The sequence below is a fragment of the Orycteropus afer genome, unplaced genomic scaffold, assembly GCF_000298275.1.
Source record: "Orycteropus afer afer isolate SDZICR_OR568_19922 unplaced genomic scaffold, OryAfe1.0 scaffold00476, whole genome shotgun sequence".
Classification (NCBI taxonomy): domain Eukaryota; kingdom Metazoa; phylum Chordata; class Mammalia; order Tubulidentata; family Orycteropodidae; genus Orycteropus; species Orycteropus afer.
The window spans coordinates 133923-154981 of record NW_006922063.1 but is presented as its reverse complement, the minus strand read 5'-3'; the positions used below and the strand labels follow the sequence as shown (position 1 = coordinate 154981).

Genomic DNA, 21059 nt, shown 5'->3' with positions numbered 1-21059 from the left:
ATACTGCCTCAGAAACCCAAGGAAGGATCGCTATGAGTCGGGAGCAACTTGACAGCACACAACAACAAGTATTTGTAAGTTTTACTAGTATTATAAAAAGGAGCTCTGGTGGTATAGTGGTTAAGGCATTTGACTGCTAAGTAAAAGGTTGGTGGTTTGAACCCACAAGCTACTCCATGGAAGAAAGATGAGGCGGTCTGTTTCCGTAAAGATTTACAATCTTGGAAGCCCTATGAGGGTCTGTATGAGTCAGAATTGGCTGCAAAATGTGATTTGCCTTTTGCTTCTCCATCTCTCATGAGCAGACAGAGGAGCTTTCCAGAAGGAGCATGATGGGCAACAGTGTCACTGCTCAGGTGGCCAACGCAGTATGTGCTTGCCTGTCCCGTTTCAATTTCTAATTCAGCAAATACCAACAGAAAGATCCCACTTATGCCAAAGCTCTTGGGGTCTACAACAACTTTAAAGAGTGTGAAGGTGTCCTGTGACTGAAGTTGGAGAGCCACCGGTCCATTCCACAGTGGATAATGTAACTTTGTACTTCATTACATATGTAAGTGCACCCCAATCATACACATAATTATTTCTGCAGTTAAATGAATGAATAGCCACATTAACATAAAGATCTGTTACATGTAGGCATTTAAAATTAATTAAAAGGACACCTTCCATCACACTAGCCACATTCAAGTGCTCAGTAGGCACCTGAGGCTAGTGGCCACCATATTGGACAGCACAGATAGAAAATATTCCCATCAGAGACAAACACTCTATTAGACGGTGCTGATGTGACTAGAAATAACCACGTCAGCACAGGTCCGATTTTGCTGCCAAACGTTACAAAGCCTCCTCGTTTTCAGAGCAGTTTGGATTGGCAGGTGGTGAGGTACAGGCAGAGCATATACATTGCTTGGGGGCAGGGTCTGGCCCTGGAGCCCTTGTTGACCGCCGGCGGGGCCTACAGGGAGCAGCAGGTACTTTGGGTTGGTGCCCGCTGGGAAGAGATATGAACTTCCTCCCCTGCTCCCCGAGTCCTAGCACACCTGGATCCATGGGCCCACCCCACTCCCCACCCGCCCTGCTCTGGCCTCACCCAAGCCCACCTTTTCAAGTAGCGCATTCTGCCAGAGGCGGAAGATGAGGAGGAAGCAGCGGTCGCGGGCCCCGAAGGAGGTGAAGAAATGCTGTAGGGGAGAGGGGTGTGAGTGGGGTGGAGGGAGAGAGAAGGACACAGACTGGGGAGCCCATCCTCCTCCACACTGTCCGCTGTGCCCCCATCTCTACCCCGAGGTATGTATTCATTCATTTATTCACTCATTCCACAAAATGTATATTCTGGGCTCGGTCCTGTGCCAAGCGATGCCGGGGTCACCATAGTGAAGAGACTGCCCCAGGCCCCGCCCTCAAGGAACTTACAGTCCAGGGAGGGAGAGAGACACAGCTCCAGACAGGGACAGCCCAGAGTTGTGGTGGAGGAAGCACTGTGAAGACGGAGGCCCACAGCCCCTTCCCTGCCTCCTTTGCCCCTAGGAATGGTCAACTGACCCACTCTGGGCCAGCAAAACACAAAGGGAAGTCTGTTGTGAAGTCTTTCCCACTACTTCCTTCCTTCTTCCTGTTTGCACTGCCAGTGTGAGGCAGCCATCTTGTGACCATGAGGCAGCAATCAGGAGGCCATGGAGGGAAGGCTTCCAGGGGAGTGGCCATCTGAACCGATGGATACACAGAAGGGAAGACTCTCTATTATGATCCTTGTAAAGCTGTGTGAGGGGATGAGTTGCAGGGATCGAGACGGGAGGTATAGGGAACCAGGTGAGAGATGATGGGAGCCTGGGTCAGGGCAGGGCCTTGGTGAATAAAGAGAAAGTGACAGATCTGAGAGCGCTCAGGATGCAGAATAAACAGGGTGTGCCCTGACTGGCTTCGGGGGATTTCTGCTAAATTGGCGTGGCAGTTAAGGTTATGTGTCCACTGGGCTGGGCCTGGTTGAGTGGCTGGGCAGCTGGTGGTAGTTATTCCCCATGATGAGACTGGCAATCAATTCCATGGTGGAATCTGCCGTGAGCAGCTGAGTAGCTGCCTTAGGGCTGTGGTCTGCTTCTAGTGCATAAGGAGAAGCTTTGGGAATGGTCTGGAGCTTCATGGCACACTTGGACCCTGCATGCAGCTGAGTCTTCATTTAGCAGCCTGCCATGTTTCTTGTCAATCTTGGGACTATCTCTGGACTTGAACTAGTGACCTGCCATGTTGTTTGGTAACACTGAGATTGTGCCATTTTATTTGTCCACCTTGGGCTTGTCAGGCTCAGCAGCCAGCAGCTGCCGGAGTGAAGAGACACCTCTAGCTCCCATGGGCCAGAAGCAAGAGGCAGAGCTGAAGCCCAAGGTCGAGGGGCTTTCACCCTAGAGCCGGCACTTTGAATGGTGACTCTGAGCCTCCAAAACTATAACACAATAAACTCCTGTTTGTTAAACCACCCACCTGTGGTATTTCTGTTAGAGTGGCACAAAGTATCCCTTGTGATTAGGTCCCTCGACTCACCTTCTCACTCTCTGTGCAGATCTGGATGGCATTGGGGATCAGCTTGGCTGTCTTCTCCTTCTTCAGACATGTCACTTCCTTCAGCTGGATGGAAATCTGAGGACAAAACGCAAATGTGCGTCAGAAGGGGCCTGAGACCTCCTTACCCCCAGGCCTCACCTCGGCCCCTGCTCCAGCTCACCGTCGTCTCCCAGCGGAAGATGTTGCTATAAAAGCAGATCCAGTTCTCGGAGAGATAGAGGCGGCCCTGAAGGAGGATCTCGCGCTGCAGAGCACAGGAGTAATCTGAGAGCAGCCGATGGGAGAGACAGGCAGACACCCGAGTCACACGGCTATCCTGGCCGGCACACAGGCCGGGGAAAGAGTTGGGAGGGCAGAGCTAGGAACTCAGGGTCAGGGGTCCCGGTCAGAAATGTGAGGGCTCACCCACAATGAGGCGTTCAGCTTCCGGGAGCTTGCTGAAGAGTTTCCGGAAGTCTTCGTTACGCTGTTTGTACGTGGGGCTCAGCATCTGAGGAAAGTTGGGGAGGTGAAGACCTGCTCGGGGGCTTAGAGCCCCCATTCTGCCCCATAAAGCTCCCCGAACCCTCCAGTCTCCTCTGCCGCCAACAGGCTCTCTGAGGTTTCAGTAAGTAGCCCACCTCTGGCTTTTGCTGCCCATAACCACCACCATAGTAACCCTACTGAGAGCCACCATTCACTGATTTCTTACACAGACTGGGTCCTGTGCCTGATACCCACCAGCGCTGATTCCCACTGATTGCTCCCTTCAGTCTTGTAAGGTCAGGACTGTTTCTTAAGGAGAATGAACGAGCCCAAAGGAGGTGAAGCAACTCACTCAAGATCATGCAGCAGGTAAATGACAGCACAGGTTATCAACCTAGGTCTGCTGCCTCCAGCACCCACACCCACCCGCCCAGCAAGCTCCCTTGCCTGGACACTTACACTGTACCAACTCTGCATCTTCTGCAAGAGAAAAGAGAGGAGTCAGGACGAGCCGCCGGGTCCCCCTGCCACCGCTCTCCCTCCCCTACGTGGGCTTGGACCAACCTTGCTGTTGCGGATGAAGTTCCGGCCGCCTGTGCTCTGGGTGCTCGGGGTCCCAGGTACCATGCCCCTCTCCGAGGAGCTGTCTGACCCCTTCTCCACCATGGTGCCTGGTTCAGGCTCAGGTGGGGGCCGGCTTGGGGGCAGGAGTTGCAGCCGTTTCCGGAGGGACGGGGAACTGCTGGGTGTGCTCCGGCCAGAGTGGGGGGTGGTGCTGGGAGGGAAGAGGAAGGAGGGCATCATGGGTAAGAGCAAGTGGGGTCACAGGAACAGGCCCTATTTTAGGAAAGCCGACCATCAGCGCATTGATTCTCATCCACCCCAGCCATCTGCCCAAATATCCATCTACTCATCCACCCACACACCTAATGCAATCACCCATCCATCCGTCCGTCCATCCATCCATCCGTCCATCCATCCATCCACCCACCCACCCAACACACCTACCCAACCATCCATCCACCCACCCACCCACCCACCCACCCACCTCACTCCACTGCCTAATCATGCTTCCTAACCTCTCTGTGCCTCGATTGCCTCATCTATTACCCAGAGATGAAAACTAACTATTTCATCTGGACTTTTTGAGGGTTAAATGAATCCACAACATGTAAAGTACTTCTAACAGTGCCTGGTACACAGCATGCTTTCAATAATGCCCACTATATATTTTTTTTAACTCATTAATTCATTCATACAACAAATCTTCATTGAGTAGCTACTAGTCACTCTGTTGCCTAAGCCAAAAACCTAAGCATCTTTCTGAAGAAATGAATTTCTTTCTTTTCCTCACCCTTCCTGTCTAATCTTTCAGCAAGTCCTGCCAGCTCCACGTCCAAAATCCATTTCCATTAGAGCCCCTTCTCTGCTTCCACTGCTCCCAACCCAGGCCAGCCCCATGCTCTCTGGCCCGGACCGTCACAGCTGCCTCCTCCTTGGTCTCCCTGCTCCTCTCCCTGCCCCAGCGGCCTGTGTCCTACACACGGCCAGCAGGAGCCCGTGGACTCCCTGGTCACATCAGGGCCCTCCTCAGCTCACAGCTCTCCCTTTCTTCTCCAGCTGCACCACTCTCCAGCTAAGAGATAAAGTCCTCACCATGGCCACCAAGGCCCTAGTGGTCTCCCTGACCTCAGGCCCTTGCCCTCCCCGTCACTCTCGCCACTCCAGCCCTCCTGGCCTCCTCCTGTCCCTAGAGCTCACCAACTTCATTTCCACGTCAGCTGTCCACCCCCACCCCCCCTGCCTGGAATGCCCTCCTGAAGCTCCATCAATGGGCTCTGTCCTACCGATCAAATGCTCCTCCTGCCCTGGCCCCAGCCGAACATGCTCCCTTCCTGTCACATTTCACACTATCTGAATTCCTCCTGTTCATGCCCCAGACCAGGAGGTCTTGCTTGCCCCTGTGTCCCCAGCACCCCAAACCATACCTGGCACATCAGTGACCACTCAATAAACACTGGTGACTAAATGAGTAACTTGGGCACTGGCTGGAGGTCGTGCTGAGCAGAGACTATCAGACATGGTTCCTGCCCTCAGGAACTAACCTAACTACAAACATGACTGCATAAACAGAAACTGTAATATGGGCTGAAGGGATAAGTATGGGGCGCTTCAATCAGGGACATGCACTGCTGACTCTCTGTGGCAAGCTCTCCATACGATTAACTTCATCAGTCCTCAAACAATTCTGTGTGTTTGATACTATTACTAACCCCCCTTTATAGAGCAGGAAGCTGAGGCGAAGGTGAACCTGCCTGCCCAACGACGTATGTACGGCTGGTATATTTCAGCCTTGATCGAGTCTAAGTTGAGCCACCCAGGGCTCCCTAAACTTGTTTCACAGCAGAAAAGACTTGGCGATCTGTTTACACAAAGATTACTGCAAGGAAACCCCTAGAGCTAACAGATGAATTTAGCCTTTCAACAAACAAAAACCAGTAAGGTTTCTATCCACCATCAATAAGAAATCTGAAAAGGAAATCAAGGACACAATTCCATTTACTAGCATCTAAGAGAATAAAATACCGAGGAATAAATCTAACCAGGAGCTTGAAGGACTTATACAATGAAAATTATAAAACACTACTCAAAGAGATTAAAGAAAAAAACCAAACTCACTGCTGTTGATTCCATTCGACTCACAGTGACCCCCTCCTTGAGTTTCCAAGGTGGTATCTCTATGGAAAGTAGACTGCCCAATCTTCCTCTCGAAGAGTGGCTGGTGGGTTTGAACCACCAGCCTTCTGGTTAGCAGTCAATGCCTTAGGCACTACACCACCAGAGCTCCTATGTTCATAGATTGGAAGACTTAATCTTGTTAAGATGTCAACACTACTCAAAGTGGTCTATAGATTCAATGCAATCCCAGTCAAGTATTCAACAGCCTTCTTTACAAAAATGGAAAAATCAATCCTCAACTGTATATGGAATAGCTAAAGCAGTGTTGAAAGAGAAGAACAAAGTAGGAGGCCACACTTCCCGATTTTAAAACATACTCTCACAGCTGCAGTACACAAAACAGCCTGGAACTGTTGTAACAACAGACACATAGACCAATGAGCAGTGGTTAAAGTATTTGATTGCTAACCAAAAGATCAGCAGTTCAAGCCCACCAGCCACCCAGTGGGAGAAAGATGAGGCAGTCTGCTTCCATAAAGATTTACAGCCTTGGAAACCCGATGGGGCAGATCTATTTTGTCCTATGGAGTCACTATGAATTGTAATTGACTCAATGGCAGTGGGTGAGTGGCTACAGAAATAAGCCCACACATCTGTGGTTAACTGATTTTTAACAAAGGTGTTAAGTCCATTTGATAGAGAGAGAAGAGTCTTCAGTAAATGATGCTGGGACAAATGGATTTCCACATGCAGAAAATTAAACAGGGTCCATGCCTCATACCATAGAGAAAACAAATTCAAAATGGATTAAGGATCTAAATATGTATACTAAAGCCATAAAATTCTTAGAGGAAACTGCAGGGGCAACGGGCCTAACTTTCAGCAGTGGATTAGCTAATATAATAACAAAAGCACAAACAGCTTGAACAAAAGAAATGGGAGCTCATAAATACTAAAAACCTTTGCTCATCTAAAGATTTTACAAAAAACATACGAAGAGAAGCTACAGACTGGGAGAACATTTTCAGAAACCATATATCCGATAAAAATCTAATAACCATAACATATGTAAAACTTCAACAACTTAACAACAAAAAGGCCAATAACCCAATCATAAAATGGGCAAAGGACTTGTATAGACATTTCACCAACGAGGACATTCAAATGGCCACCAAACACATGGAAAAATGGTCAACATCATTAGCCATCAGAGATGCGAATCAAAGCCAGAAGGAGACACCATTCCACTCTCACTAGGATGGCTAAGATTTAAACAAAGAAAGGAACAAATGTTGGTGAGAATGTGGGGAAATTGGAACCTTTATCCATGGCTGGTGGGAATGCAAAATGGTACAGCCATTGTGGAAAATAAAGTGGTTTGTCCTCAAAAAACTAAAAACAGAATGATCACATGGTTGAAGGGCCAGAGAAGAGAAGACTTTTTGCTGAGAAACTGCAGAAATATAACAAGTTAACAGCTGTGATCATGGTAGACATGAATCACAGTGATTAACGTTCTCTCTTTCTTTCCTCCCTCCTTCCTTCTACGTAATTAAGAAGTTAGTCACTTTAGGGCTGTCTTCTTTCCTGACACATCCCTTTGAGCATATGGCTTAAACCCACTGCCCATTTGTAGCTGATAATTGCGGTTTATGGAGCTAGATGGCCCTGAGAAAAAACACACCAGCCTGGAGTAACCAAGATAAAGACGAAACAGGGACATCCCAGGCGGACCCAAACTCCCACGTTTCCCCTCCTCTAGAGTTAATCTTTCCAGAGAAGTACGAAGAGTTTGCAAAACAATGCTGACCAAGGCCAGTTTTATATCACTGACCAGAACAATAAAAGAAAGTTCACAAGAAGAGATGCCATTACAAGCATTCCTCAAACCTTCCTAACCCCTTAGCTCAATTCCCTTTAAAACCCCTAACCTTTCCTTAGCTTGAGGAGATAGACTTTTTAAGAGAAAGGGTTCTCTCTGAATCTCTGGGTATTGATACTCAACAAACTCTTTTGTTTTGACCTGTTGTGATCATTGAGGGAGGTAAGGACCTTGTTGTTCCTACAACAGCATGAGTCAGCAAATCCACTCTCCTAGGTAGGAGAAAGACTTGAAAGCAGAGACTTGTACAACAACGTTCACTGCACTATTCACAATAGCCAAAAGGTGGAAACATCAACAGATGAATGGACAAACAAAATGTGGCACATCATACAATAGAATACTGCTCAGCCAGCAGGCGAAATGAAGTCTTAGAATACAGCTGTAACTTGAAGACATTATGCTGAGTGAAATAAATACGTAAACCACAGAAGAGCAAATATGTATGAACTCACTTATATAAAAAGACCAGAAAAGGCAAATGTATAAAGACCAAAGTTTATTAGTAGTTAGCAGAAGCGGGGGTGGGGTGGGGGTGTGTGTGTAACAGTGATGGAAAAATTGCATTGATTACAGGTAGAGTTGCACAGGTGATAATTGTAATTGCTGTCAATAAGCTGGACACCTATAAAAAGCTGCACTGGCAAAAGTTGTGTGATAGATATATTTACAACAACAACCCCCCCACACACACAAAAAAAGTGTAGCTACTGAAGCTGCTTATGTACACCCAAAAATCTCATAGGATTAGATTTCCTTGTTTGGAAGTTTAGGGTCATGGTTTCATGGGTCATCCCAGTTAACTGGCCTAATAATGTGGTCAGTGATTCTGTTCTACTTCCTAGTTTGTGCATAGTACCTGGGGTCTTAAAAGCTTGCAAGCAACCATCCAAAGAATGACGGTTGGTCTCTACAGAGGAAGAAGGGGAGTCAGGAATAGGAAGAGGATATGGAAAATGTGGCTAATTGCCTCCATGAACAACTGCCTCCTTTGTCAGGAGACCAGAACTGGATGGGGCCAGCTACCATTACTGAACATTTTGATCAAAGATTCTATAGAAGAATTGAGATCAAAAGGGGAAAATTGCAGAACAGAATTTCAAATATTCATGGAGTGTAGACTTTCTGGAGTCACAGAGGTTGGATGAACCCCTGAACCATTGCCATGACATAATCTTTAAGCCAAAAGTAACCCCAGAGATGATCTTAATACTCAACAGTGGTTTAGCTTAAGTAGTAAGGAATGCCTACCTTGAGCCCTGCACTCCTCCGAGAACTCTCTCTGGGATCAAAGTGACAGCTACTTAAGGTTACATGAGGACTTTAGGGGGCAGTGAGCTTATGTGAATGAGGGAGGAACAACTCAGAAAAGGAGTGTGAGAATGGTTGTACAACTCGAAGCCTGTCATCAGTCACTGAATTGCACCACGTAGAAACGGGTAAATGGGTGTATATTCTTAACAAGAAAGAAATGTAGGCAAAATTTCAACTCACTTATTTTAGCCACGTCATCAGAAAGACCAGCAGCTAGGAAAGGACATCATGATTGCTGAAGCACAGGGTCAATGCGAACAAGGGAAACCCTCCATGAGACCGGCTTAACACAGTAACCACAACAGACTCAAACACGCCAACAATCACAAAGACGAGCGGGACCGGGCAATGCGGCATTTTGTTACAAGGCCACAGTGAGAACCCAGCGTCAACTAACAAGTAACTTTTATAACAACGTGGCCTTGCTGGGACATCCAAAGGTATGCTGGTGGTGCAGTGCTTAAGTACTCGGTTGCTAAACAATAGGTTGGCCCACCAGCCACTGTGCTGTGAGGCAGTTTGACATTGTTGACAGCCTTGGAAACATGGGGCAGTCCTACTCTGTCTTCTAGAGGCACTGTAGTCAGAAAGGACTCAGTGGCAGTGGGTGAGACATCCAAGGGCAGATCAGTGAACTGGTCATACAGAATTGGATGAAGACCAGTTTGGGTGTTGTTGAACACATGGGGCAAGCCAATGTGCCCCAAGCTGTGTACCAGGGATGCTCAGTAGGAACATGCATTGGTCCAAGACGAAGTGGAATGTTAAAAAAATTGTGTCACAAATACTTTGAGAGACATTGCTCTATTCTATTCCATGTAACTAAAATAGAGCACCCACTGGCCCAAACAATGATAAACACCACTAAGTTATCAATGCACATTCCACAATAAATCAACTTTTCCATGAGGGAACAAGAGAAAGACTACAGCCTAGGACACCCTATGGGGGTGGCTTATCCTGTCACATGGGGTTGCTGTTAGTCAGAATTGCTCAATGATACATAATAAACCAGGCTCTCTCGCCTCCAAGCCTCTGTACGTGCTGTTCCTTCTGTCTAGATGAGCCCTCTCTTCTTTGCCAGGCAAATTCTTCCTCATCTTCAAGACTCAGCTTAGACACCCCCTCCCTCCTGGATACTCCTCCCCTTCCCTGCTCTTCCTTCTCTGGCTACCTCCAGCCCCACAGGAAGTTCCCACCACAGCCCTGACCACTGTGGACTGTCACCAGCTGATGACTTGACCTTCTTCCCCACAGGTCCCTGAGCTCCCTGATGGCACGCCTTGGTGTTGACTGCTGTCCCCAGCATTGCCCAGAGCAGGACTCAGGGTAGGTATTCACCTACTACTTGTCAAATAATATAAATGAAATAAATGGTGACCCACGCCACCCCTGCTCCTCCTCCATCACAGCAACCTCCTCTCTGCTCCCATCCCTGCCCCTAGTCTGTGCCCCACACACCACCATAGGGAGCCTGTCAAGACCTGGGTTAGAACAGGTCCTCCAGGCTCAAGGCCCTTTCCTGGCTGTACGTTGCTACAGGTGAAAGCCCAGGGCTGGTCCCTCTCGGCCTGCATTGCACCTAGTTCACCTCCCTCTGCCCAAAATGTTCTTCCTCTCAGATGTCTGTTCCACTCCTCACCTTCTTCAGGTCTCTGCTCAATGGACACATCTCAACGATGCCTCCCCTTCCCTTCCTGTTTAAGTCACACCCCCTGATCGCCGTCCTGCTTTCTTTCTCTCCTCCAGGTTCCTGGGCTCACCTTCTCACTCTCTGTGCCAATCTGGATGGCAGTGGCTGCCACCCGCCCACCCAACACTCTCTATTTTCTCTTAATTCATGTCCTTCTCCCCTGTGAGGATACGAGCTCCGCAGGGAAGGATTTTTAATCTGCTTTGTTCCCAGCTGCATCCCCATCACCTAAAGGGGGGCCTGGCACCTGGCAGAAGCCCCATGAGCACCTGTGGTTACTCACTGAACTGAATGACTGCCTGCTCCCCGACGCACACTGCACAGAACTTGGATTCAAGCAGGTGTGCCATCACTCCCTGGATTCAGTGGCCTGGCGGGGCTCCAGGTCTCATGTGCAACAGTTGGAGTGTGGACCCCAGAGGCCAATGAATTTCCAATCTCAGTTCTGCCACTTCCTCTCTCTGTGGCTTGAGCAAGGGTCCTAACCTTTCTGTGCTTCTGTTTCCTCTTGTGTATAATGCGAATGAGAACAGGACTCATCACATAGGGTGGCTGTGAGGTGGGAAATGAGGTGAAACACGTAAGGCCCAGCACGGAGAAGGCACTCAGATTGAATTATGGGTGTTTTCCCTCTGGCAGCCTGGCAGCCTCTGGGGTCCACTAAGCCGGAGTGAATGGCTTTGCGGCCATGCCAGGGCATCTGGCAGAGATGCTACAATATCTCTTATAGGTGCCACCCAGAAACCCCAGCCTGGTGTTAGGAGCCTCCACACATTTACCCCAGAACTCCAGCTATTCACTCGATAAACACACACCAAGCACGTATCCTGTGCCGGGCACCAGAGACCCAAAAGAGAGCCTGACAGACACAAGGCCTGCCTGTGGGGAGCTGATGTTCCGTTGGGGGAACACAACCCACAAGGAAACAAATGAGGATGATGATTTCAGACCCTGGTCAGTGCAACGAAGCAGCACCCCTCAGCATGGTCCCTGGATGGGCAGCTTCAGCATCCCCTGGGAAGCTGACGGAAGTGTGGATTCTGCAGGCCGCCCCAGGCCCCCGAATCAGACGGTGGGGCCCACGGCATTCTGAGGCATGTTCAAGTTTGAGCACCGTGGAGATAAACAGCCAGGGAACTGAGCGTGGGGACGGTTTCTTAAGCAGAGGGTCAGCAAAGGGTTCGCTAACAGGGCGCTCACTTGAGCTGAGCCTCAAAGGGCAAAGAACCCACCCCCCAAAGGGTGGGAGACCATTCCAGGCTGCAGGAACAGCAAGTTCAGGGACAGGGCTGAGCTCGGCAGGTCTGAGAAAGAGTGAGGCGGCCAGTGGGGCTAAAGGAAGAAGAGGAAAGCACAGGCCGGTCTGCAGGCCCTGTGGGCCTCAGTCAGTCATCTGGGCTCCATCCACTGAGGGTACCGGTGAGCCATGCAGGGCACCTAAGGGAATACCTCTCCCCGGTCCATCTTCTCACTTCCCCTGAAATGGCGACCCCTCTTCCCTCGAGTCTGCCCTCCTACGGCCACGGGTCAAGGGGCAGTGCTCATGGCAGGAAGCCCGAGCACAGGTTCAACACACTCAGACAAGGCAGGGCCCACACCCCCAGCTCCCGCTCCTTGGCAGGGCAAAGAGGAAGTACCCAAGGGCGGGCACAGCCCTAGGGCTGCCCAACCCCAGCCAGCTGTGGCAGAGTGAAGGGAGGAGCCTGAAATGAAACCGTTATCGGGGTGGGGACTCAGGAGAGAATGGGGTCCCAGCCACTGCAGACACCCCACCTCCAGCTTCCTGAGACATGCCTCTGGTCAGTGAGGCGCAGAAGCACACACAGATGCACATAAAAGGGAAACTCAGGGAGGGTTACACACAGCCAGTGTCACAGGCAAACTGCATTCCCCCACAGCTGCAAAGACACACACACACACACACACACACACACAGCTACAGAGAACCACAGAAGGTCCTAGATAAATTACAGTCAGTCTTTGAGGGCCACAGAGAACAGTCACAGAGAGCCCCAGCAAACACACACAAAAGCCTAGGTAAGTTAAATGATATGTTTAACCAACACATATTGACTGAATGCCCCTCTGTCTTCCTCATGGTGTTCATCATCCTTTGGAGAAGACAAAGCAAAAGGCAGCCCTAAAAGTGGCAAGAGATGAAGGTGTCAGCTGCTATCACTATGTTGGAGAGAAGCCTGACACTCATGCAGCCATGAAAGACTCAGTTATTGGCTAACACAATTGGACAGGTATGTGAAGTAATTCATGGGACATGCTTTATAAACTGGAACAGGTAAAAAATGTCAGTTATGATTATTGCCTCCAGAAAGTTAAGACTACATCCAAGGTCAGGAGGAAGGGTCCCAGGACCACCAAGAGCCACAAGGGGTCTCTCTCTCACTTTCTTCAGACTCACAAAGCCACAGAGGGTCCCGGCTCCACAGACTGAGGCCCGGACACACACAACAACGTCACAAATAGATAGATATCCACGGGAGCTTTCACTCACACACTGATGGAACCCGTGAGAATTACACACTTACAGAGGATCACAGCCATAGACGGGCACACATGTAAATTACTGGCAAGCACAGGCACAGGTGATCTTGGCAGCATACACGGAGCCCCAGACGCACATGCAGACGGACTAAAGTCACATGGAGCTGCAGGTGGAAGCAGAGGCGAATTACACACACAGACGCAGTCAGAGGATCACAGCTGCCTCACACACTAGGAGCCTCAGACATACACTGCAAAATCACAAGTGACACATAGGTAATTCACATTTATACAAAGCCACAGATGGAACGAGATACAGTACACACAGCCACAGAGGGTCACAACCACAAATGTGCATACACTGCCAATAACAATCAGACATACAGGAACTTTTACTCACACAGATGTATGTAATCAGAGGTAAATTTAAGTATAACCACAGAGGCTCACAGCCACACGCAGAGCCCCGGACACGCACTACAAAGTCAGTGGGGCACAGACAGGTAACTGACAGGAACCCACAGATGGAATTAGAGGTCATTACACACACAACTGGCCAAAGAGGTTCACAGCTGGCTGCATAACAGGAGCCCCAGACATAGGTACACACACAGCCATGGCACAATTCATATAAGGAAACACATTTGCAGACGGGGAGAAGAATCAATCCCGTGCATACACGACCCCGAGGGTCTCAGGCACTCGGTCCTCCCGCCACGCAGAAGGCCCCTCCCCCAGCAACTCGGGAGATTCAAGACGGATGAGGACGGTCAGACCGGGAGGGACTGCTCCAGAGCCTGGCCAAGTCTCAGCGGCCTATGAGCCCCGGCCCGACCCGGGCTTGCCTCTGCTCTCCATCCATCCTCGGCCCAGCGACCACGGTCCGCATGGCGCCCACCTCTCGCCTCTCTGGCAGGGACGAGCCTGGCCTGGGGGCCCTCCCCGCAGGCTGTAGCTCCTGGAGAGATGCACCCCGGGCCTCCTCCAGTCAACCCCCGCCAACCCGGTTCCCATCGCGCCCTGGCAGCGGCGCCCTCCCAGCCGTCCGCAATCGCCCCGACCAGCACCTTTCACCCCTCTAGGCCACCTCTCCCCACCGCTCCTCATCCCCCATCTTCCTCAGTTGCCCCCTGCCTGGCCCCACGCAGACAAACTCCCAAACCTTGGCTCCAGGTGGGCACCCCAGCCGAGCCCACCAGCAGGCCGCCTCCCCGGCGCCCTCCCTCCCGGCCCTCCGCTACCCGGGTCCTTACTCGAACATGGATGCGGCGCGGCGGGCGCGCCCAGCCGAAGGGCAGGGCCGGGCCGGCTCGGCGGGGCTGGGCTGAGCAGGGCTGGGCTGAGCAGGGCTTCCCCGCAGGGCACCGGCCTCGCCTTCCCCGGCCGCAGCCCCCTCCCGACCCCGCCGCCCGCACAAAAGGCCGGCGCCTCCGGAGGCCGCCGCCGCCGCGTCAGAGACACCCCCTTCCTGCCCCCGCCTGGTTGCGTCACGGCGCCGCCCCCAGGCCGGGAGGGGAGGAGGAGGAGGGAAGGACCGGCCGAGGCAGGGGAGGGGCGGCGGGGAAGCTGCGGAGGCCCAGCAGAAGAAGGGAGGGTGCGGATAGAGTAAGGGATAGCGAAAGGGAGAGCGCGAAGAAGAGACTGAGAGACGGAGCGCGAGAGACGCTGGAGTGAGAATTAGCGGTACCGCGACCTGGGGAGCAGGCAGTGCGGGTGCAGAGAGCCTGGGCGAAGGCGGGAGGGGCGGCTGGAACGGAGGGAGGGGCAGGGCCAGAGACAGCGCGCCAGAGAGAGGAAGGGAAGAAGAGGAGAGGCAGAGAAATGAACACAGAGATAGAAAGAAATAAAGAGAAAAACCGGGAGACTGTTTAAAAACCACCACCAAAGAACACCGTGATGGCAGCTGCCTTGGCACAGGCTGGGAGTCCTGTCCACTGGCACCCAGAGAGGGGTCTCCAACTATGCCCCTGGCCAGGGGCTTCCCGGCCTCCCAGGCAGGAACCTGTGAGATTAGGAGGTGGGCTGGAGTTGAATGGATATGGATGGTGGGGCTATGGTGTTGAGAGGAGGACCAAGGGTGGAACCGAGGCAGGAGGAGAAAAGGGGCGGGGGCAGTACACCAGATCCCTCCCTCCCCCTTCCCCAGCTTTAGAGCCTCAGCTCCTGGCCCACGAGGTCCCAGTTTCTGGGTCTGCCCGGACTGCCCAGTCCCCCTGTCGGCTCAGCCAGACCACATTAGAATCCAGCTCTTATCCCCGCTGTGACCTTGACAAGTCATCCCAGCCCTGGGAACCCCACAAACTGTGCTGAGAGAGCTTTTTTGGGACAGAAGAGCAGAGGAAGGTCTCATCAGCCCGTTTTACAGAGGGGGAAGCTTGGCCCCAAAGCTGAGAAGTGACTTGCAAGGTCACCCAGTAGGTAGGCTGCAGAGTTGGACCCCAGACCTGTGCCTGGCTGGTCTCTGAGGTCACTATTGAGTCTGTTGGTGCCCTGAACTCCTGCCTGAAAATGCTAAGATGTAAGCACCACCTCATGGGAGCTCTGGTAGCATAGTGGCTAAGACACTTGCCTGCTAACCAGATGGCTGGCGGTTCAAACCCACCAGCCACTCCTCGGAAGGAAGGTTGGGCAATCCTACTTCCGTAGTGATAACTGCCTCGGAAACCCAAGGAGGGGTCGCTATGAGTCGGGGCCGACTCGACGGCACATAACAACAACAACAACAACAAGCACCACCTCACAGCTCTTGGGTCCCCATAGGGACAGCCCCCACCCCCAACACAGGAACTTGCTTCCCATACCTCCCCCAGGGCAGACTGTCCCTATCTCTGGGGGGGGGGTACTCCATTCCCCACCCCATCCCCTAAAAAACACCCCTCACTTCTCCATTTTGGTCAGTAGCTGCTGGTAGTGTCCTTCCAGCTTCTCAGGCTCCAAAGCTCTGAGTTGTCCTTGACCCCACTCCTTCCCTCACACCAATCAATATCCAATCTGTCACCAAACCCTGTAGGCTCCACCTCCAAAATCTAAGCAGAACCCAAACTCCTCTCCCCATCCGCTGCCCTCACCCTGGTCCCATCTTCATTGCCCCTAACCCCCATCAGAGCTGCTTCCTGCCTGATTTCTCTCTTCCTGTCTGCCCCACAACCAGGGGCCATGAACTCCTGAGGCAGATCAGGGGTCCCCTTGGCTCAAAACCTTCCCCTGGTAGCACCTGTTCCAAGTAAAATCCGAAGACCTCACCACAGCCCTCAAGGCCCTACTGATCTGGCCTTTGTCACCTTTTTGACCTCCATTTCCCCCTCAGCCATTCCTGTCCAGCCACCCAGCCTCCCTGTGGTTCCTCTAACACACCAGGCACATTCCAGTCTCAGGGCCTTTGCACTTCCTGTTCCCTTGCATGGAAAGCTCCTTCCCCAGATCTTCGCAAGGCTGCTTCTCACCCTCAGATCTCAGAGAGGCCCTCCTTCCACGTCTCCTTCTGCCCACTAGTCTCTTCCTCTTTTCCTGTTCTTTTGAAAAGCTTTCATGTTTTTAGTTAAGGAGTATTTCTTTTAAATAGGAAAACATATAATGATGCTCGTTTATGTTCCCATTGACCATCGGTGACAGATGAGGGCATTTTGTCATTGTTACTTCAGATCTTAAAAGAAATTCTTTAAAAGAATTAAACTATTCTGGCACCCACAAAATGATCAAGGCAACAGAAGACTCTGGGAAGAGCACAAAAGTTGAAGGCAACGTAAGTAAACACTATTGCACACAAAATCCTTCAAAGCAGTAATAGCAATAATTGAGGAACAGATACATAGATAATCAAGCTGAACAGAGGTGGGAAGGCGAGTGGGACTACACCTGTGCATATATGTATGTAGTCTGACAGAGGATATTTCTACATATGTGTTCATATGTGCTGCAAATATATCCATGAATATGGTGGAACGCACAAGGGGCAAAGTAATGAAAACTTCTCAGCCAGAACCAAACACCTTGAGGGAACGAGTTGCTCGGCCTGGAGGCTCAGGACCCTAGTCTCGGGGGACAATAAGGCCAACTGACACAACGTAGCCCACAAAGACAATGTTGTCCATCCTGCTTTGGTGAGTAGCAACTGGGGTCTTAAAAGTTCGTGAGCAGCCCTTAAGGGACAACTGTTGGTCTCTCCTTGTCCAGAGCAAAGAAGAGTAAAGAAAGTCAAAGTGAAGAGTGAAGAAAATCAAAGATATAAGGAAATAATCAGTCTAAGGGACTAGTGGGCCATGTGAACCCTAGCCTCCAGGACCCTGAAGCCAAAAAGAACTAGATGGTGCCCGGCTGCCACTACTGACTGCTGTGAAAGGGATGACAATAGGAGATCCCAGGATAGAGTGGGAGAAAAAAATGTGGAACAAAACTCAAATTCATAAAAGAAAGACCAGGCTTACTGGTTTGATAGAGCCTGGTGGAACCCCCAAACTATGGTCCTTAGACATCCTTCAAGCCTGGCCCTGAACTCACCCCAGTGGCTCAGGTTTCAGCCGAATAATAGACAGGCCTATAAAGGGAACAAGAACACCAGGGAGGTACCCACTCCTTAGAACCGTCAACCGTGTGAGATCCAAAGGGCAGCATTTGCCCAGAGGTAAAGCTCAGAAGGCAGGAAGGGATGGGAAAGAAGGACAAAGGGAAACGGTAAACACCTGGAGGAAGGGGGCAGAGTGCTGTTACACTGTGGCGATTGCTATCAATGTCACAAAACGAAATGTCTGTCAATTGTTGAATGGAAAACCAATTCGCTCTGTAAACTTTCACCCAAATCACAAGAAAAAATAACTATTTTTTTTTAAATTTTTTTTTTATTAGGATTTGGGTGAAGATTTACAGAGTAAATTCACTTTTCATACAGCAGTTCACATATACTTTGTCTCATGTCATTGACCAAAATTTACAATGCAGCAGCTCCCCTCCCACTTCCTCCCCATAGTTACCTCCTCCCAGTGTCCATCCCTTCATACTCTTCTGCACCCTGAGCTATCTCCCTGTGCATAAGCAGCCCTTCCTTCTCCCATGATTAATAACTATTTTTTTAAGAAAGAACTAAACTATTATAGCCCAAATCCCAGCTATCATCCCTCATTTCTTGGACCCTGCCCCTCCAGGTGCCCCATGTCCTGAAGTTGCTGTGTCCTTTCTGTGCATAAAGCTATCCTTTTTCTACATCAGGATGCATTCGCCAACAATATCCTATTGTTCAATGTCCTTTAAAAAGCTACACAACGAGGCTCCTACTGTATCTTTTTGCCACTTAGTTTCTTCACCATAGTTATTTCTGATATTTCTCCATGTCACTGCATGGAGATCTACTTCATAAACTTTAACTCTTGTTCCATTGTTGGAAGAAACCATAGTGGATTTTTCTGTTCGAGGACACAGTCATTGTTTCCTTTCCCCCTGTGGCCTTAAACCTTCCACTTTCTGTCTCCTTGTGCTCAAGGGACCATTTCTTCGCAGAAGTTCTGTTTAAATCAACTTTTTTGGCCCATAAGCCACTACAGGAAATGCCTTTTTCATTGGCTGCCAGGACACACTTAGACATATATGTAATGCCACAAAAGTTGCAGGAAACCACACTTGTTCTCACTCTGCCTCATATACTCTCGTTATGTTCAATTCTATCCTCTTGCAGTTTTTTTTTTTTTTTTCTTGCGGGGGGGTGGGGGTTAGTGCTGAGCACAACCCAGTACATTGGTTTGTCACAACCCACAGTTTGAAAAACACTGGGTGGGTTAAAGGCAGTCTTCACCTTCAGCCTGAATAGCAGTGCTCAGCTAAGCTCATAGTCATTCCGACATAAACTTCCAGTTGCCTGCTTTTTGTGCAACTATTTCATGACTTCCAGGCCCCTGTGGGGCTAAGGCCACATTCTAGCTGACCTGCAACCCCCCACCTGACAGAGACAGACACATGGAACCCACCCTCAGACTTGAGTCCCCAGTGAGAGAGCATGTTTCCCATCCCACTGCCAGGGTCTGACCTGTCCTCAGCCGAACTCTCCAGATCCGCCATCCTTGATCGCTGGAGGTGCTGGGGAACTGGGGTACCGGGAGGTGACTCCCCATCACTGGATGGTGTTATGAGAATGGAAGGCACTTCCAGGAGCTTCCAGGGCTCAGGGTGCAGGCCCTGGGCCTTGCCACCCCGTGGTTGCTGCCTCTGCCACTTGTCTAGGGAGATAGGTGAGCTCTGGGCGATGCCTTGGCCCACTGGGGTTGCCCAAGGCAGCAGGGGCAGGAAGTCAGCCATGGGGAGGCCTCTGCCTGTCCCATCAGGGTCCATGGCCAGCAGTGAGGCTTCTGAGGGAGAGAAAGAAAGATGGGAAGAAGAGAGCTCTGTTCAGGTCCAGGCCCTCCCCACCTTCCCTCTGCTCCTCCGGAAAGAAGATGGATGTGCCAGGATTCGGAGCACAATGCAGAGGTCACAGAGATCTGGATGGAATTCCCACCTCTGCCAACATCTTCCCTTTGTGACCCCGAGCCTCAGATTCCTCCTCTGGAAACGAGTTCCCAACCCCGACATCCTGGAGCTGCAGAGCAGCCAGTATGGCAGCAGGTACCCGGGAACTGCTCCGGGAAGGTCTCCTCGTGCCCTGAGCTGGCTCAGTCTCCCCGGGCCGTCACCAAGGCTGTGTCCTGAGGCTTCTACGTGCCCCCACCTCACTCATCTCCCGTCCACAGAAAGCCAGGAAGGAGCCAGGCCAAGTGGGCCTCGAAGGTTGGTCAAGGGATGATGGGAGGCAGACTCGAGGATTTCCCCTTCTTGTGTGCTCAGCCCCTCCCAAAACAAACAAAGGAAAGGTGGCCAGACTGCAGCCTCCTTGGTCTGGGAGGAAGCCAGGCTGGTTCCGGTGGCTGTCGCTATGATAATGGAGGCTGTTTGGATCTGGGAAGGCCACACCAGAGTCTGTCCTCAGAGCTGAACACAGCAAGGCCTTCTTGGTACTTAGCTGCCTGAGGAATATGGCAAAAGGGCCTGTAGGACCCAGAGAAGGTCTCCTCTGGTTTGGGGAAGACCATGGTCCCCAGGACCTTTCCCAGGCCCCTAATACTCCTACCTTTTGGGTTCCTCTTCTTTTTTTCACAGGGTTTGGACTTCCAGGGTAGAGGTAGGCATGCCTTCCCCCAGGAGTCCTGGCTAGACTGGAGAGTCATGACCTTGCAGGCCAGAATAGCATGTCTGGCCGGAGTCTTGTTACCCTCTGGCCAGCTGTTCCTGGGAGAAATGCAACAGAGTGTGTGCAGGGGGTGGGGATGGGGTGGGGTGGAGGTGCTCACATCAGGAAGGAAGGTGAGGAAGGACCATCTCCCTGTTTCTTTCTTGACTCGCCCCAGGCCTTCACTGGTCTGTCACTCACGTTGGCCTGCAGCCAACCACATGTACCTTGTGTGCCCACTCTCCCTCATAACCGCTTGTCCAAATTCAGAGATAACCACTAGGTGGTCAAACCCAAGACATTTTCCAGTCCTCATCTTCCGTCACCACTCAGCAGGCCTGAACCTGGAAACCCCTGCTCTCTTGGCCTCTATGATGCCACAATTTCTGGTCTCCTCCCATCTAATAGCTCCATTTCACGTGTTGTGCGCAGCTCCTTTTCCTCTGTCTGGTCTGTGAAAGCTGGTATCTTCAGTTCCCTAAGGCTCAGGTCTAGACACTTTTCTCCCAGCTTTCATTTTTATTATATAATAATTGGTATGTATTAAAGTGTGTCCATAATACAGATAAAAAGGAGTTCTAGTGGCATAGTGGGTAAGACATTTGGCTGCTAACTAGAAGGTTGGTAGTTCAAACCCACCAGCTGCTCCAGAGGAGGAAGATGACGCAATCTACTTCTGTAAAGATTTACAGCCTTGGAAACTCAATGGAGGTCGCTGTGAGTCAGAATTGTGACTCAATTCTGTTAGTGGAGTTTGATTTTGTTTTTGCTGTTAT

General features: G+C 50.8%; 1 protein-coding gene across 1 annotated transcript in view; it reads right to left on the bottom strand.

The window, feature by feature from the left end:
* GRAMD1A (GRAM domain containing 1A) overlaps positions 1 to 19376 on the bottom strand; it is a 32422-nt gene extending 13046 nt beyond the window's left edge. Inside the window, exons 1-7 of the mRNA XM_007954829.1 lie at positions 19108 to 19376; positions 3592 to 3802; positions 3487 to 3507; positions 2968 to 3052; positions 2723 to 2826; positions 2542 to 2637; positions 1104 to 1184 (exon numbers count right to left, since the gene is read on the bottom strand). Of these exons, the coding sequence (XP_007953020.1) occupies positions 1104 to 1184; positions 2542 to 2637; positions 2723 to 2826; positions 2968 to 3052; positions 3487 to 3507; positions 3592 to 3802; positions 19108 to 19376 (867 nt within the window). The remainder of the gene's footprint in view (positions 1 to 1103; positions 1185 to 2541; positions 2638 to 2722; positions 2827 to 2967; positions 3053 to 3486; positions 3508 to 3591; positions 3803 to 19107) is intronic.
* Positions 19377 to 21059: the final 1683 nt, after the last annotated feature.